Raw genomic sequence first — 17,592 nt, forward strand, 5'->3', positions numbered from 1 at the left:
GTTGGTGTTTGGTTTTACCATTGTTTCAAAGTCGGACACGGAACTCGGAATCGGTCCGGCATAAAATTGGCTTGAGTTCTATTATAAGTATTCACAAGTTTTGGTACTTTAGTTGGTGTTTGGTTTTACCATTGTTTCAAAGTTGGGCATGGAACTCGGAATCGGTCCGCACCGGACCAGAACCGGTCTAAAAATCACCGAACCGGTCCCGAAGATATTTTGGTAAAATCAAATGATTGGATATGGTAAAATCAATAATATTTATAACAAAAAAAACAAAATAATATCAATTATATTTCGCAAAAAAAAAAAGTAACTTTTGTTATGAGGAAATGCATCTCGTTTAATATTCTGAAATTTTCTGAATATGTATACATTTTTACGTTCTAATATTATTAATTCGAATTTATTTAAAAATAGATGATTAATCCTGATGAAAAGGATAAATTCTAAAAATAATACTTACTTTATTGATTTTGTAGAATCTAAATTTAACCATTCGGCGCATAAAAATATTGTTTGATATAAGTAATTTTACTTAATATTGACGTGATAGATTTTAATTTCATGGGCCTTCAAATTATTTGGGTTGACACAATTTGGGTCTAACAAATGTCCTCGTAGCCAATTTGGTCAATATGCTAATTTGGCTAATTATATGTTTAGCCCACTTTGGCCATATTCAAAACTTGGCATACAGGTCACATTCTATATCACAGTATCCTTCAGAGTTTCTCCAGTAACAACCCTTAACGTGAAATTCTTATTTTCTACTCTTTTCATTCCTCCTTCAAATAGACAAGCTCAAACCCACATCAATCCTCAAAATTTCGCCTTCACATAAACAAACTTAGATTCTCTCGTCGTGTTCTCACTTACCAGTTATCGATTATTCGCTATTTGCCATCGAATCGTGGAGTGACCTAGACACTGTTCAACTTTCAATTAAATTGCCACCTTCAAACTCCTTTGCATTCAGCCATATCATCTCAAAAGAGCAGGTAGATTTCTACATTTTTTTCTACTTCTTCATGACAAAAACATTGTAGAATATGTCACATTTCATGCTGCATAAGTCGGTATTATTCACATTCATGTTGGCTACAGGTGGAAAAGGGTCTTCATCCACTATCATTGTCTCTTTTTTCTCAGGGAATCTCAGGATTCCCTTGTTGATTCTCTCTTGCAGAACATTTTTAAAAGCCCAACAATCATTAGTATTATGGTTGAAAGAATTATGATACTTACTGTAGTCACTTCCCTTGATCTCCTCGCTGGTTGGTACTTTATGATCTGGGGGGAATATTATGAATTTTTCCTTCACCAAATGATAAAAAATTTCTTCTGTCTTTGATGCATCAAAGGTATAAAGCGTTTAAACTAGAGAAGCATTTTTTTTGGGAAATTCTTCATTCTTGCGCTTTAACAATAGGACTGTACGTGACCCAGAATTCACCACTTCTGCCAAGGCGACTTCTTCAACTTTCTGGAAGTAAGAGCCAATAGTAGACTTCCTTTTATGACTTTTCTCACGAAATAATTCCTCATGCTTTGATACCTTGACAGCAAGATCATAAAAATCGCGGAATTCCATCTCTTGGAATTTCTTTCTCAGCTCAAAGCCAAGTCCTCGCTGCGCCATTTTCACATATTTTCTGATTCTGGAATGAAAAATTTGCACCTACTCCTCACTCTTTTGAATTTGCAAATGAAATCATTAGCAGATTCTCCCTGCTTCTGGACCACTCTCGACAATTCCGTTATATTGATCTCAGGTACTGTTATGAAAAACAGTGTATGGAACTGGCGTTCCATGTCATGCCAAGTCATAATAAAATTCCGAGGCAGTGTGGCATACCTATTAAACGCAGTACTAGCTAGTCAATGAATTGGGAAACAAACGTAGCTTGTAGTTGGAAAAGTTATCCAAATTTTCTAGTTCCCCACACTGTGTTGTAAACCTCGCCACATGTCCATGCTAGATTGATCATCTTCCTCTGAGTACAAAGTAAAGTTTGGAATGCGATATCCTCGTGGGTAAGAATTTTCACGATTGGGAAAAGTTATGGTTTGTGGAACTCTGGTTGGTTGATTGGTCTCACCCCTGGGCCATACAACTCTTGGATGACATCATGCATAGTCTCGAAGTCCAAGACTGGAGTTTGTCGTAATGGGTATGGGGAATAATTTGTCCCCCGAGTGTTATTCCCCGAACTTGGAACTGAATACCTATGCATTCTCCAATCACCATACATCCTCAGATGCATGCTAGGAGAAGTCACAACGAACATATTATCAGCTACTTTTTTTACCACTGTTGTAACTTTGGTGTTTCGGCCCCAATTCATCTTCCTTCCTGTGTGGAGGAGTATACTTTCCTTCTCTAACAGACCCCAGAGTCGGAGATTTCTCGAAGCGGCGTTTTCCATCTGCTTGAGAACTTATCGACTCCTGGCATTGGTCTTCACACAGCTTAGTTTCATTTTCTTTGGGTTTACTCACTTCTGGTTACTTGTTCTCCTCCTTCGAAGACTTCCTCCATTCCCTTACTTCTGCCATAAAGTCCATCATAACAGCAGTAAAGGCTTTGGTCATTTCGTTGAGATCACCACGGATATTTTTTTTCATGGATAATATAATGTTTTTTGGAAGTACCTCACCACCAAAAAATGAAATTCCTTTCTTCATAGCCTCTTCTTCGAACCCATGTACCAGTCGTTCCACTGATTTTCCATCACCATCAATATCTTCTTCTTGTGAACGATGGCTTTTTTCCTGTGATGGAGGAATTCCTTCATGTATCTCAGTACGCTTTGGAGGCATCGTGTCCCCCTGGGCGTGCCAATATGTTTCACACGAAAATTGCGGGACGTGCTAGGCACGTGATCGTACCAAATATGGAATGATCCGACTTCTTTGTCAAGCGTTGCGAGTCTCGATTCGAGCGTTAGTTCTAATTCCCTCGGTATGACTTCAAAATGAAAAATATAAACTGAGGAATATAATGAAATTGAAGAGAAAATCCATGACAAACATCAAATATAATTATGTTGTTATGAACATGAACGACATTATCATCAGAAAGTTGGAGGAATATGTAAAATTCAAGAAACTTGACTGCTGGGAAATTGAAAATACACAGACTGCTGGGAAATTGAAAATACACAGACTGCTAATAAGAGAATTTGAAGAAGCTTTGATGTAGCTTTTGTTGGATGTCTTTGCGTGTCACTTTCTGATGTTTCTGTCTTCTTTTTATTTAATTCTCCAGAGCAGTTTTTCCATCTTCCATGATCACTGGACATGGGTCGTGGCTCATCTTTCTCAACTTCCTCGAACATTCGTGGGCCAACCCCTCAACCGCTCAATTATTTTGACTTGATGGACTTTAATCTCATGGGCTTTCAAATTATTTGGGTTGATACAATTTGGAAATTTTTCTATAGTAAATGATGAAATTTCTATCCTTTTTTACAAATAAGAACTTTCGAAAAATATTTTTAGTGTTTTTTTTTTTAAAAAAAGAACTATTATTGTTCGAGCAAAACTTGCACTGTGAAATCCTTAATAAAAATATGGTTTTGTATGCTCAAAATTTATCGCAAGTGCACGATGTCAAGTAATAGTATAATGTACCGGAGTACGGGTATCGTTCCACTGAAGACTGTATTTAACAATGGTTAATTTCAGTTATTGAACATTTAGCAACGAAAATTGATTTGATTGTTTTAACACTACTATTCTTAAGCAAATATGCAAATAAAAGATTCAATAATTAACTGATGGAAGATAATATCTAAAATGGTTGATTAAAATTCAATGAAAAGAAAGATTTGTTGGGAATATCGGTTCACCTACCCCTCGTTAATTAATTACTTCGTTCGATATTGATTTACGCTTCCGACAGGATTCCCTATTCAATTGAACATACTCTCTCGAGCTATGCCAAACTAATTCGACTCAATGAAGTAATTAAATGTCTTTAATTATTTATCAAGAGTGAATCGCATGTCGATCTGTGAAATCTCCTAGTTTTCGACCCTTAGGACTATGATTATCGGCGCGTATCCAATCTCATATGTCTATATGAATTGTAGATCCACGGATTATACTACTCGTTCCTATCACAAGTTATTCTCTCGAACTCACTCACGATATAAACTCATTGTCAAAATTAGCTCTGCTCTAACAACACGAAGAAAAACAATAGTATAATCAAGAATAAACCCGAAATCGAAATTGAATTAAATTAAATCAAAGTTTTTGGGTAGGATCCCCTCAAATCCCAACAAATACTAAAGCTAGCTACTAGAATTCATGATTGAAATCAGCAAAACAAAGTTTCGAAGATAAAAACTAAGTTAGAAATACTAGAATTGACGAAAACGTGAAGAACGGTGCCCGGAAAGTGTCGAATCTTCAATCCAAGCGCCCAATTCTCTCCCAAGCTTGTGGCGGCTCTCAAAATATGTCTGAATGAATCCCAAATCTCGTACCTCCCCTTCCCATATCAGCCACACTCCCAAAATAAGGTAAAGAATCGGCTGTCAAATCTTGCCAAACTTAGGTGGCGCTCGGGCGGTAAAGAATTACCGCTCGAGCGCCACACTCTCTGTAAAACACTTGGGGAGTGCGGCTTCCGGCGCTCGGGCGGTAGCCAATTACCGCTCGAGCGCCACATATTCTGTAACTTTTCTTTGTGAATTACTTCTCGCGCTCGGGCGGTAGAATTTTACCGCCCGAGCGCCGTCTCTTCTGTCCATTGTCTTCTTGCTGGTACACTTTGCTCCGATTTCCTTTTTTCCGGCCAGTTTACCTGCCAATTCGTTACGCCCAGGTGAGACATGACCAAATGCAAATGTTTACTCTAAAATGAACAAAATGTAAACAAAATGTACGCATGCACAATGCAAACACACACCAACTAATGCAATAAAACACGTAAAAATTACTTCTATCAACCCCCTCATACTAACCTTTGGCTTGTCCTCAAGCCAAATAGGTTACGGACTACAACTCAACATGCAACCAACAAAGAGTGAAGAGAATTAAAAATAGCTAAACTGATGGTGAAGTAGTAAACTGGCATCTACGGCCTCAGCGGGTTTGTGAACCACATCCATTTAGTCAAATCACAACATACATCACCACCCCTTTTTCAGAACCTCACAACACAATTGTATTTTTCCAAGAGGTGTGATCGTGTGTGCTGTGGATCTTTCTATCTTGTGTTTCAGACAGTTTTATTCGCAAATCATGTGGGTCACCGAATCAACCAGTCAACGCAAGTTTCTCTTTTCTGAGTCCTGTTTCTATTTGGGACCAACCAGTAAACACATACAGTGGTAGAGTTTCATAGTTGAGCAACAAAATGTAGGGAGTCAATAGCCAACGGGCTCAGGTGGGTTAGAAAGATGGGGAGTACGTAGATCATTTTCACTATGCACTTGTCAGAAATTTTCTCTGACATTCTCCAACGCCTTACATCTCCACCTTTTTAGCCATGGAGTAGGATTTCACCCCTTTTTGGCTCCCCCACACCTTACATCCCCCCCCCCTTTTTTTTTTTTGTGCATAGTTTTCTCATGCGTACTCCCTAGGCTTTGGATATGGTGTATGTTTATTAATCTGGCCTCGGAGCGAATTTATAGGTCCTATGCACGATTGGATGAAGGATGTTTGAGGAATACTTTTGATTTTTTATTTGAGTTCATGTTACTGATTAGTTACTCATTTCGACAGGTACTCATTCAAGTTCTACTCGCATCTTCTGTTTTTCCAGTTCCCCTCACAGATTATATTGAACTTAACTATCATTGACACTACTATTAAAATCCACTAGGTGTGCATAAACAAAATTCAATATACCGGAGGATTTATAACGAGTGATAAGACTAAGTAACATGCTGTTCATTTAGCCCAAAATCATCACTGGCTACCAATCGTCTAATTTCACCATCAACTGACACCCATGCAAGACAAATATGCAAGAAAACTAAAACGAAAGACGACACCCTCATACTAAAGGTGTGCAATGTCCCCATTGCACAAAAGATGAGGAACACAAATGCAAACATGAATGCAAACACAGCAACAAATGCAAAAATAACTGACCGAACGAACAATAATGCTGACACAAAAATAATGCAGTAGACAAAAGAAAAGAAAAGAGACGAAAGAGAAACAGTAAACTCCCCTGATCAAGGCTCCTTCTTGTCGTACTCCGGTGGTGGTACTCCCGCGGCATCCCCTTGCGGGAGATAGTCATACTGGAACTGATAGGGAGGAATGAACGGCGGCTGTGGTGGTATGGCCCCTGGGTCCATGTCCCCGTGGATGAGCATGGTGCGCATCATGGAATCGAGGTGGGTAAACTGTGCCTGAAAGTTTGCGTTGACTTGCTCTTGGTGGGCCATGAAGGCAAGACTCTCGTCCATTTTCTCGTTCTGAGTGCGCCTGCGGGGCTGCTGGCGACGAGGGGCGGCGGCGCTGGATCCATCGGCTTCCTCCGACTGAGTGGGGAAGTCCATCTGTCGTTTTTGCCCTTTTTCGCTGTTCATCGTCATGACAAATTGGCTTCATCGGTTGTAGCCACTCCTCGTCGTCCCGGAAGTTTACCCCTGCTCGTGCACACAATTCGGATATGATGGTTGGAAAGAAAAGACCAACGTGGCTGTTGCGAGCACTCAACATGATCTGAGAAGCTATAAGTTTGCCCACATTTATGTCATATCCTTGGGTCAAAGCAAAAAGTAGCACCGCTCGTTCCTTTTGCACCTCGCTTTTATGCGAGACTGGCATCATCCTACGGGCCACAAACAAATACCACAGGGCAATGTTAGCTTTCAAGTGTTTCTCGTCAAAACATCTTGGCGGTCCGCCCAACGGTTTCCACATCGCACCCGGGTGGCATAGAGTCTCGATAATCAAGTTGTAGTCGGGAGCAACCACCAACTCCTGGAAGTTAGAGTCATCGACCTCAGCCGTTTCTAAGAGGGAGTTGATCGTGGCAGAATCAAACGGCACAAGCCTTCCTCTAACAAATGCCCTACTATCAGTCCGTTCACCGGCATTAGCGTAGAATTCCCTAACCACGGACACCACAGCCGCCTTAGGTGGCTCACTAAATTTTTCACATCCTCTTCTTTCCAAGTCCAAAAGAGTTGGCAACTATCTATCGTCAAAGGTACGACGAAATCCTCTTTCGGCAATGGGGTTTCTATGTATTTTAGCATGGTCATATCTGTCCCTAGCCGCCGCATTCACAAAGCGAGTTCTATCAAACGAGGAGGAAGAGGAAGAACCGGGAGTACCTTTCAATTTCTTTGGTGCCATAGTGGTGTCGACGGAAATTGTGCCTTGAATCGGAGAAGATGACCGGAGCGATGAATATTCTTGTTTCCCTACGAATATTGTTCCACCGTGCAGCGGATTTGGGTAAGGATTGAAACCCCTGCACAGGAAAATTGAAAAAGGGGTGAGAGGAGTTAGGGATTTGGGGAAAATTTCGCAGAATGAGAGAGAGGAAAGGATTTTTCGCGTTTTTTATCTGCAGGCGCGCTCGAGCGGTAGAAAATTACCGCTCGAGCGCCAGGTTCTCTGGAAGTCTTTTCGTGAAATGAATGGCCGCGCTCGAGCGGTAAAATATTACCGCCCGAGCGCCGAGCTCNTATTCTGCCACCCATGTAGTGCTTAAGTCGCTGGGCATTGACCATGAATGTCCCATCATTCCCATCGTGCAGTTCCACGGCTCCCGACGGGTATACTTTAGAGATCACGAATGGTCCAGACCATCGTGACTTCAATTTTCCAGGAAACAGTCGCAATCGGGAGTTGCAGAGTAAAACATTGTCCCCTTCCTTGAATTCCCTCTCGATGATCCGCTTATCATGGGCCTTCTTTGTCTTCTCCTTGTATGACAGTGCAAGATCATATGCCAGGTTCCGGAATGCCTCTAACTGATCCAGTTGCAGCAGACGTCGTTCACCTGCATCAGTGAAATTAAAGTTCAATGCTTTTGTGGCCCAATACGCTCGATGCTCCAATTCTACAGGTAAATGACATGCTTTACCAAACAACAACCTATATGGTGTAATGCCTATACGTGTTTTAAAAGCAGTCCTATATGCCCAAAGAGCATCATCTAACCTCCCCGACCAATCTTTCCTACTGACACCCACCACTTTTTCCAAAATTCGCTTGATTTCTCGATTAGACACCTCAACTTGACCACTTGTCTTGGGGTGATAGGGGGTAGAGATCTTGTGTGTGACACCGTATTTGCTCAAGAGTTTTTCAAATAATTTGTTGCAGAAATGAGTGCCACCATCACTAATGATTGCTCTCGGTGTTCCCAATCTGTTAAAAATATTTTTTCTTCAAAAATTTCAAGACCACCTGAGCATCATTAGTGGCATATGCTTCTGCCTCTACCCATTTAGACACATAGTCAACCGCCACCAAAATATATTTTTTCGTGAATGAACTGGGAAACGGTCCCATGAAGTCTATCCCCCACACATCAAAAACCTCACACTCAATGATGTTATTCAATGGCATTGCATGACGGTTAGAGATGTTACCTGTCCGCTGGCATTTATCACAGGCTAGCACATAAGAACGAGCATCTTTAAATAGGGTTGGCCAATAAAAGCCACATTCGAGTACCTTAGATGCCGTCCTTGTTGGTCCGAAGTGACCACCTACCTCACGGTCATGACAATGATTGAGAATTTGCCCAAACTCCTCATCTGCAACACACCTTCTTATCATAGAATCTGCACAAATCTTAAACAAAAACGGTTCCTCCCAAAAGTAATATTTCACGTCAGAGAAGAATTTCTTTCGTTGGTGAAATGATAGATTTGGTGGTGGTGTGCCTGTGACAAGAAAGTTAGAAAAATTCGCATACCAAGGACAGTGTCTCACCTCAAATAGTTACTCATCAGGAAACCAATCATTTATAGCATGATCTACACTGTCATTATTAACCAGCTCCAACCTAGACAGATGATCCGCCACAACGTTCTCGACACCCTTCTTATCTTTTATTTCTAAATCAAATTCTTGTAACAGTAAAATCCATCAAAGAAGGCGTGGCTTTGCATCTTTTTTATCAAGTAAATATTTAAGTGCAGAGTGGTCGGTGTAAACAATGACTTTGGACAGAACAAGATATGAGTGAAATTTGTCAAGAGCAAATACTACTGCAAGTAATTCCTTTTCAGTTGTCGCATAATTTAATTGAGCCTCATCTAAGGTCTTACTTGCGTAGTAGATTGTATGAAATACCTTGTTTTGCCACTGGCCAAGCACAGCTCCCACCGCAGTATCACTGGCATCGCACATGACCTCGAATGGTAGATCCCAATCTGGAGCCACCAAGACAGGAGCCGTCACCAAGCGCTCCTTCAAATCCTCGTATGCCTGTAAACAGTCAGAATTAAAATCAAATGGCATATCTTTCATAAGTAAGGAAGATAGAGGTTTGGCAATTTTAGAAAAATCTTTGATAAAACGCCGAAAAAAACCGGCGTGGCCTAGAAAACTTCTAACTCCCTTTATGGATGTCGGAGGTGGTAAGTTCTTGATAACTTCGACTTTTGCCTTGTCCACCGCTATTTCGTTCTCCGAAATCTTATGCCCTAGGACAATTCCCTCTTGTACCATGAAGTGACACTTCTCCCAATTAAGTACCAGGTTCGTCTCCTCGCACCTCCTCAACACATATCTCAAATTCTGCAAACACTTATCAAACGTTGCACCAAAGATAGAAAAGTCATCCATAAATATTTCAAGAAAAGTTTCAATCATATCATGGAATATAGCAGTCATACAGCGCTGAAATGTAGCCGGTGCATTACAAGGACCAAAAGGCATACGGCGAAAAGCAAAAGTTCCATAAGGACAAGTGAAAATGGTTTTCTCTTGGTCCTCAGGTGCAATAGTGATTTGATTATACTCAGAATACCCATCCAAAAAACAATAATACTCGTGACCCACTAACCTCTCAAGCATTTGATCAATAAAGGGAAGGGGAAAGTGGTCTTCACGGGTGGCATCATTTAATTTTCTATAGTCAATGCACACACGCCATCCCGTAACAGTCCTAGTGGGTATTAATTCATTATTTTCATTTGTGATCACAGTAATCCCACCTTTTTTCGGCACACACTGAACAGGACTTACCCATGCACTATCAGATATAGGATAGATAATACCTGCATCGAGAAGCTTAATCGTTTCAGCCTTCACCACCTCTTGCATCTTTGGATTCAATCTTCTCTGAGGTTGCACAAGAGGTGAGTATTTGTCTTCCATCAAGATCTTGTGCATGCAGACTGATGGATTGATCCCTTTGATATCTGTCACCTTCCACGCAAATGCACTCTAGTGCGCTTTCAAAACTTCCAACAGTTTGTCCTCCATCACATCTGTCAAAGCAGCAGAAATAATGACAGGTAAAGTGTTATTCGCACCTAGGTATACATACTTTAGGTGTGGAGGCAGTGGTTTTAGCTCAAGTGTTGGTGGGTCCTCGATGCTTGACTTTGGCGGTGTCAAATCTCTTCGCTCTCCTAAATCTTCTAGTCGCATCTTCATTGGCTTTCTCCATGGATGGTTGGCATTAAAGTATGCCACTATTTCAGCTTTTTCTTCATCCAATTCATCTTCTCCCATTTCAGTAGTGAGAGTGGCCTCCAAAGGGTCCTTAAGAGCATCCTGCACATAGTTAGACACAAGAGAATCAATAGCATCAATTCTATAACAACTATCAGCATGCAAAGTGTGCTTAAGTGTATTAAAAACGTCAAAAGTAATCTCCTCTTCTCCCACTCTCAATCTTAACTTCCCTTCCTGCACATCTATCAGAGCCTTGCCAGTTGCAAGGAACGGTCTCCCCAAAATTAGAGGCATCTCCATATCCTCCTCCATGTCGAGCACCACAAAATCTGCAGGGAAGATAAATTTGTCCACCTTGACTAACACATCCTCAATCACTCCTCTTGGATACTTGACAGATCTGTCAGCCAGTTGTAAAGACATCCTTGTCGGTTTAGGTTCTTCCAATCCAAGTTTCCTGAACACAGAAAAAGGCATGAGGTTGATACTTGCACCAAGATCACATAACGCTTTATGAAAAACAACATCACCAATCATGCAAGGAATAGAAAAACTCCCTGGATCTTTGAGTTTCGGTGGGATCTTGTTTTGCATCAAAGCAGAGCAGTTTTCAGTTAGACTTACCGTCATGTGATCCTCCAATTTTCTCTTGTTTGCTAAGATGTCCTTCAAAAAATTAGCATAACTAGGCATTTGCATCAAAGCATCGGCAAAAGGAATATTGATATGCAATTTTTTAAACACCTCTAGAAACTTACCGAATTGTGCATCTAGTTTTGCTTTTTTCAATGCTGCAGGGAAAGGTGGAGGGATAACAATCTTAGATTGTGCAGTGGGTGCTGGTGTAGAGTTAGAAGACTTACCTTTAGATGTTGCAGTCTGCTCATCCCCTGCTTGAATTTTTTCTTTTTCCCGTGACTCTTGAACCTTTCCACTCTTCAACTCAATGGCCTTCACTTGCTCTTTTGGATTAGTCTCCGTGTTACTAGGCAAGGTGCCTGGCTCTCTACTGGCTATCATTTTGGCTAACTGCCCAATCTGATTCTCGAGTCCTTTTATCGATGCATCTTGGTTTTGGAGTCTAGTTTCAGTGGATGAAATGAACTTCGACATCATTTGCTCCAAGTTTGATTTTTCATCTCGAGTTTCATTTCGATACATCGGTTGCTTACTATACTGCTGTCCTCCTTGTGGTCGCGTTTGACTGCCTTGGCCACCCCATGAGAAGTTGGGGTGTTGTCTCCATCCAGGATTATATGTGTTTGAATAAGGATCATTCCTCGGACGGTTTTGAATCCCCACTTGATTCACTGGTGCCTCCTCATTTACATAGAAAGGGCCACTGTCTTGACAGTCTTTAACATAGTGTTCCCCTCCGCATTTTTCACAAAATATCTCTTGCAGGCGCATCGCTGTCCCGTTTGTGTTCATGCTGTCTATTTTCCTGTTGAGTGCTTCTAATTGTGCAGTGACAGCTGAAAAGTCAGTTACCTGGTGTATTCCTGCAGTCCTTCGCTGAGTGTTCCTTTCGGATTGAGGGTGATAGCTGCTAGCAGCCATCTCCTCTAGTAACTCATACCCCTCTTCGGCCGTTTTCCTCAACAGATTTCCGCAGGCCGCAGCATCTATCATGGTCCGGTTAGATGAAATTAAACCATAGTAAAAAGTTTGGACCACTAACCCAAGAGGCAACTCATGATGTGGGCATCTTCGCAATAAGTCTTTGTAGCGCTCCCACGCCTCGTAGAGTGACTCCTGCTCAAATTGAGAGAAGGTGGTTATGTCCGCTCGCAGCTTCATGGTTTTTGATGGAGGAAAGTACTTTAAGAGGAATGCCTTGGCCATATCATCCCAAGTTGTGATTGAACCTGCAGGTAAACAATTCAACCAAGATTTAGCTTTATCACGCAAAGAAAAGGGAAATAAGCGTAGTCTAACAGCATCATCTGAAACTCCATTAAATTTAAAAGTATCGCAAATTTCTAAGAAGTCGGCGATGTGAGTGTTCGGGTCATCCAGCGTATTCCCCCCGAATTGGACAGTGTTCTGGATCATTTGAATTATTGCTGGCTTGATCTCAAATTGGTTTGCCCTGACAGTTGGGCGCATTATGCTTGGACGCGCCCCGTCAAGCGACGGTTGCGCATACTCAAGCATGGGTATGCGCCTTGGCTCTTCGATCCTTAGATCTTCGTGATGCTCCTCCTCACGTTCGTTCCTGTCCATTATGTCTCTAAGTCTCTGCTGTTGTTGTCGTCTGCGTAATGTTCTTTCAATCTCGGGATCGAATATCTCTAGTTCAGACTCGAGAGACCTTGGCATGCACTAGACAAGAGATCTGGAACAGAATACGGAGCGTTAGTTCAAAAAGAAAAATAAAAATAATAAAAAAAACTACTAAAGAAAATAGCTAAAAATAAAATTGTAGATTAACAGTCCCCGGCAACGGCGCCAAAAACTTGTTCGAGCAAAACTTGCACTGTGAAATCCTTAATAAAAATATGGTTTTGTATGCTCAAAATTTATCGCAAGTGCACGATGTCAAGTAATAGTATAATGTACCGGAGTACGAGTATCGTTCCACTAAAGACTGTATTTAACAATGGTTCTTTTCAGTTATTGAACATTTAGCAACGAAAATTGATTTGATCGTTTTAACACTACTATTCTTAAGCAACTATGCAAATAAAAAGATTCAATAATTAACTGATGGAAGATAATATCTAAAATGGTTGATTAAAATTCAATGAAAAGAAAGATTTGTTGGGAATATCGGTTCACCTACCCCTCGTTAATTAATTAATTCGTTCGATATTGATTTACGCTTCCGACAGGATTCCCTATTCAATTGAACATACTCTCTCGAGCTATGCCAAACTAATTCGACTCAATGAAGTAATTAAATGTCTTTAATTATTTATCAAGAGTGGATCGCATGTCGATCTGTGAAATACCCTAGTTTTCGACCCTTAGGACTATGACTATCGGCGCGTATCCAATCTCATATGTCTATATAAATTGTAGATCCACGGATTATACTACTCGTTCCTATCACAAGTTATGCTCTCGAACTCACTCACGATATAAACTCGTTGTCAAAATTAGCGCTGCTCTAACAACACGAAGAAAAACAATAGTATAATCAAGAATAAACCCGAAATCGAAATTGAATTAAATTAAATCAAAGTTTTTGGGTAGGATCCCCTCAAATCCCAACAAATACTAAAGCTAGCTACTAGAATTCATGATTGAAATCAGCAAAACAAAGTTTCGAAGATAAAAACTAAGTTAGAAATACTAGAATTGACGAAAACGTGAAGAACGGTGCCCGGAAAGTGTCGAATCTTCAATCCAAGCGCCCAATTCTCTCCCAAGCTTGTGGCGGCTCTCAAAATATGTCTGAATGAATCCCAAATCTCGTACCTCCCCTTCCCATATCAGCCACACTCCCAAAATAAGGTAAAGAATCGGCTGTCAAATCTTGCCAAACTTAGGTGGCGCTCGGGCGGTAAAGAATTACCGCTCGAGCGCCACACTCTCTGTAAAACACTTGGGGAGTGCGGCTTCCGGCGCTCGGGCGGTAGCCAATTACCGCTTGAGCGCCACATATTCTGTAACTTTTCTTTGTGAATTACTTCTCGCGCTCGGGCGGTAGAATTTTACCGCCCGAGCGCCGTCTCTTCTGTCCATTGTCTTCTTGCTGGTACACTTTGCTCCGATTTCCTTTTTTCCAGCCAGTTTACCTGCCAATTCGTTACGCCCAGGTGAGACATGACCAAATGCAAATGTTTACTCTAAAATGAACAAAATGTAAACAAAATGTACGCATGCACAATACAAACACACCAACTAATGCAATAAAACACGTAAAAATTACTTCTATCAATTATTACTATGCAATTTTTTAATCAAAAAGTGTAATTTTAAATGAAGTAGTTTGACTATCATAAACTTATATTTAACCCTTGTATTTTTAAAATAATTATGATTTTGATATGTTTTTTTTAGGGTAATTTAGGCTAAAATCTCCACTCAACTTTACGATATAGGTATCAACTCCTCTATTAGAATTATTTATTAAGGGCTCTCCACAGTCGAATTTTTGAGTTTCAACTCTCTTTTACAATGAAACGTCTTCAGATTTAAATTTATTGAATCAAGCTTTCTTAAGACATTTCCCCATTTTCTCTCCTCCTTGAACATCATCGTACGCGAGTGTCTACCAATTCCTCCAGAATCGATTCTCCTCTTCCGGCGTGTATTCTCTTCCATGGGCGAGCATTCTTAACAATTTTCGCCATTTTCCTTCACCTCCGACAACAACGTATGTGCGTATATTTTTCATCATCCGGCGTCGATTCTCCACTTTTGGCATCGATTAACCTCCACCGGAGACTGTAGAAGGATTGTAGCTAGGGTGAGCATAATATGATCTGAACAGGAAAATCGAAAATCCAAGCCAGAAAAAACTATAAACCAAATCGAACCGTAATCCGAAGTACTTTTTTAAACTTTATAACCTAAACTGAAATTATTATGATTTATTTATAGTTTTAGGTAACTAAAAATCGAATCGACCGTTTAAACCTTATTTTAAGAAAAGAAATATTTTATTTATATTTAGACTATTACTAACTAAATGTAATTTGAATTATAAATTATTGTATTTCTATTTATATATTTGTTTATTATTAAATTTGTGTAGCTAATTATAATTTTACTTAAAAAATGGTTCAAAAAAATTTATGTATATTTAAAAATAGTTTAATTTAGAAATCGCACAATTAGCAAATCTATAATAACAAAATTTGAATAACTTAACCTTACTAAAAAAAGTTAAAATGAAATAATAGAATTCAATTATCTAATTATATAATTGTAGCTTCGAAAAATCGAATGAAGATTATAGCAACTGAATTTAAATGATTATTTTACACATTTTAGAATGATACATAATGAATTAATCGAATTTGTTTCCAAATCATATAAACTACCCATATAAATCAAACCGTAATACTATTAAACCGATCCAAATTGTAATAAATGTTTTGGTTGTCATATTAGACTGTAGGACCGAGTGCTTACCGCTTTACCAAAAGCTATAGCTAGTGTTAATGGTGCAACTCAAATATTTTAAACCGCACATCAACTCAAGCACCACTGTTCGATCGCTCTTCCAGCAGAGACAATTATTGCACCCAACATAGACATTTCAAAAACCGTAAATCATAAACCAAAAAATCGATGCGTAATTACGTACAACCAAACAAGACCGGTCATTGCCCGCAACTAATTATAGCTTAGGTCCGACAAGTTCAAAGTATTTTGGACCTATTTTGCATTCAAACCTAGGCCGATGAGTCATTTCTAAAATTCCAACCAATTGTTTAGTCTTTTCAAGCGGCGAGCCATTTCTCCTTTCCAACGAGAGTTTGCGTTAGAAAAAATCATCTCATCAGTTTTTTTTAAAAAAAATTGGGATAATGCATTTGTATATAATTTTGGCATTAGGGTTTATCTCGTAGATAATTCATTTGTAGCTGTTGATTTCGTCCAATTTTTGGGATTAATTATTTTGATTCATTGATAAAATAAAAAATTTGATTCTTTGAAGATGATGATATCATTGTGTTTTTTTGTGTGCAAAATGTGAATTTCTAGTCTATGTTGAAAATTCCTAGTTTATGGTCACTGTATAAGTGTGTGTATGAGTATGAATATTGAAATGTTTCTATTTAATTTGGATACTGTAAAATTTGTTTATTAGTACTGCTTGACTTTGTGACACTTTTTTTTTTTTTGAGAAATGGTTCGAAAACGAGGAGCTATGATGAAATTTAGTAGCACTAGGCCGTACAAATCACCGAGCCTTTTCTCTGCTTTAGTGTTTCAGAGTAAGATGTGAGAACTTTCGCCAACAATTGGCGAAAGGCAACTCTTGTATATAAAAGATTCACCATTTTCGGAATGATTAAGGATGAAAAATCATAGCTTTAGCTGTTTGAAGTTTGAGAAAATGTTTGATTTCCAATCTTTGTCCTTCAAATTTGGGGATGATATATCGGTTTCTTTTAAGTCGTCAAAGTTTTCCATTGTGATTCGCCTAAAATATGTCGGACAACCAGCGAATATTGATTTGAAAATGAAATCTTCTTTTTAAATAGTTATTTTGGAGATAACGTAAGCAAGGTAATCCGATCAAGCATTCATGTAAAACTTCTTGACATAGCATGTAAGAAAAAAAAAAGATATGTTGATGACTTTGCGAGGATGTTTATCTTATTTTTATCCAATTGTGTGAATTTTTCGGTTTGCAATTATCCTACTCCTCTATTTGTTATTTTGTATCTTGATAATCTTGATCATTTTTTTATTACTCGTGGGCAGGGATGTAAACGATCCAAACCAAACCAAAGCTTGAGCTTGGTTTGTTTAAGATTGTTTGAGGCTCGAGCTCGAGCTCGAGCTCAATTAGAGCTTCTATTACCAGGCTCGAGCTCGGTTTGTATTGAAATTACTTAGCTCGAGTTCGACTCGTTAAAAGCTCATTTAGCATGTTAATCAAGCCAGGCTCGAGCTTGATTCATTAATAGCTTGTTTAGCATGTTTAACAAGCCTGGCTTGAGCTCGTCTCGTTTTCGAGCTCGATAAGCATAGAATTAAGCTCGAGTTTGAATCGAGCTTGTTAAAAACTAAATATATCTATAAACTAATTTTGAATCAGACATAAAAATGTAAATTCATTCATAAATAACCAAAACGACACAAATAAGAGCTAAAAAGAACATAAATCAGTATATTATTGAACATTCCAAAATCATACATCTAGAATATTCAATATATATTGATATCACAAAAATCATACATCTAGAATATTCATTAAATATAGTAGATCGAAAATATCACATCATTATGAAATGAATTCGACATAATTAACTTAAATTATTGATTAATATCAAATGGCATATC

The 17,592-nt window shown here is 39.2% G+C and overlaps 1 protein-coding gene across 1 annotated transcript; it reads right to left on the reverse strand.

Annotated features, from left to right (window-relative positions):
- Window positions 1-10,389: 10,389 nt before the first annotated feature.
- On the reverse strand, window positions 10,390-12,849 carry LOC140991240 (uncharacterized). Its single transcript, XM_073461178.1, has 3 exons — window positions 11,382-12,849; window positions 11,248-11,289; window positions 10,390-11,132 (listed from the first exon to the last, which is right to left on the reverse strand). Exons 1-3 carry the CDS (start codon window positions 12,847-12,849, stop codon window positions 10,390-10,392), a joined length of 2,253 nt encoding a protein of 750 aa, XP_073317279.1.
- Between the last annotated feature and the right edge of the window lie 4,743 nt (window positions 12,850-17,592).

This window comes from Primulina huaijiensis, chromosome 13 (genome assembly GCF_012295235.1).
Source record: "Primulina huaijiensis isolate GDHJ02 chromosome 13, ASM1229523v2, whole genome shotgun sequence".
Lineage (NCBI taxonomy): Eukaryota > Viridiplantae > Streptophyta > Magnoliopsida > Lamiales > Gesneriaceae > Primulina > Primulina huaijiensis.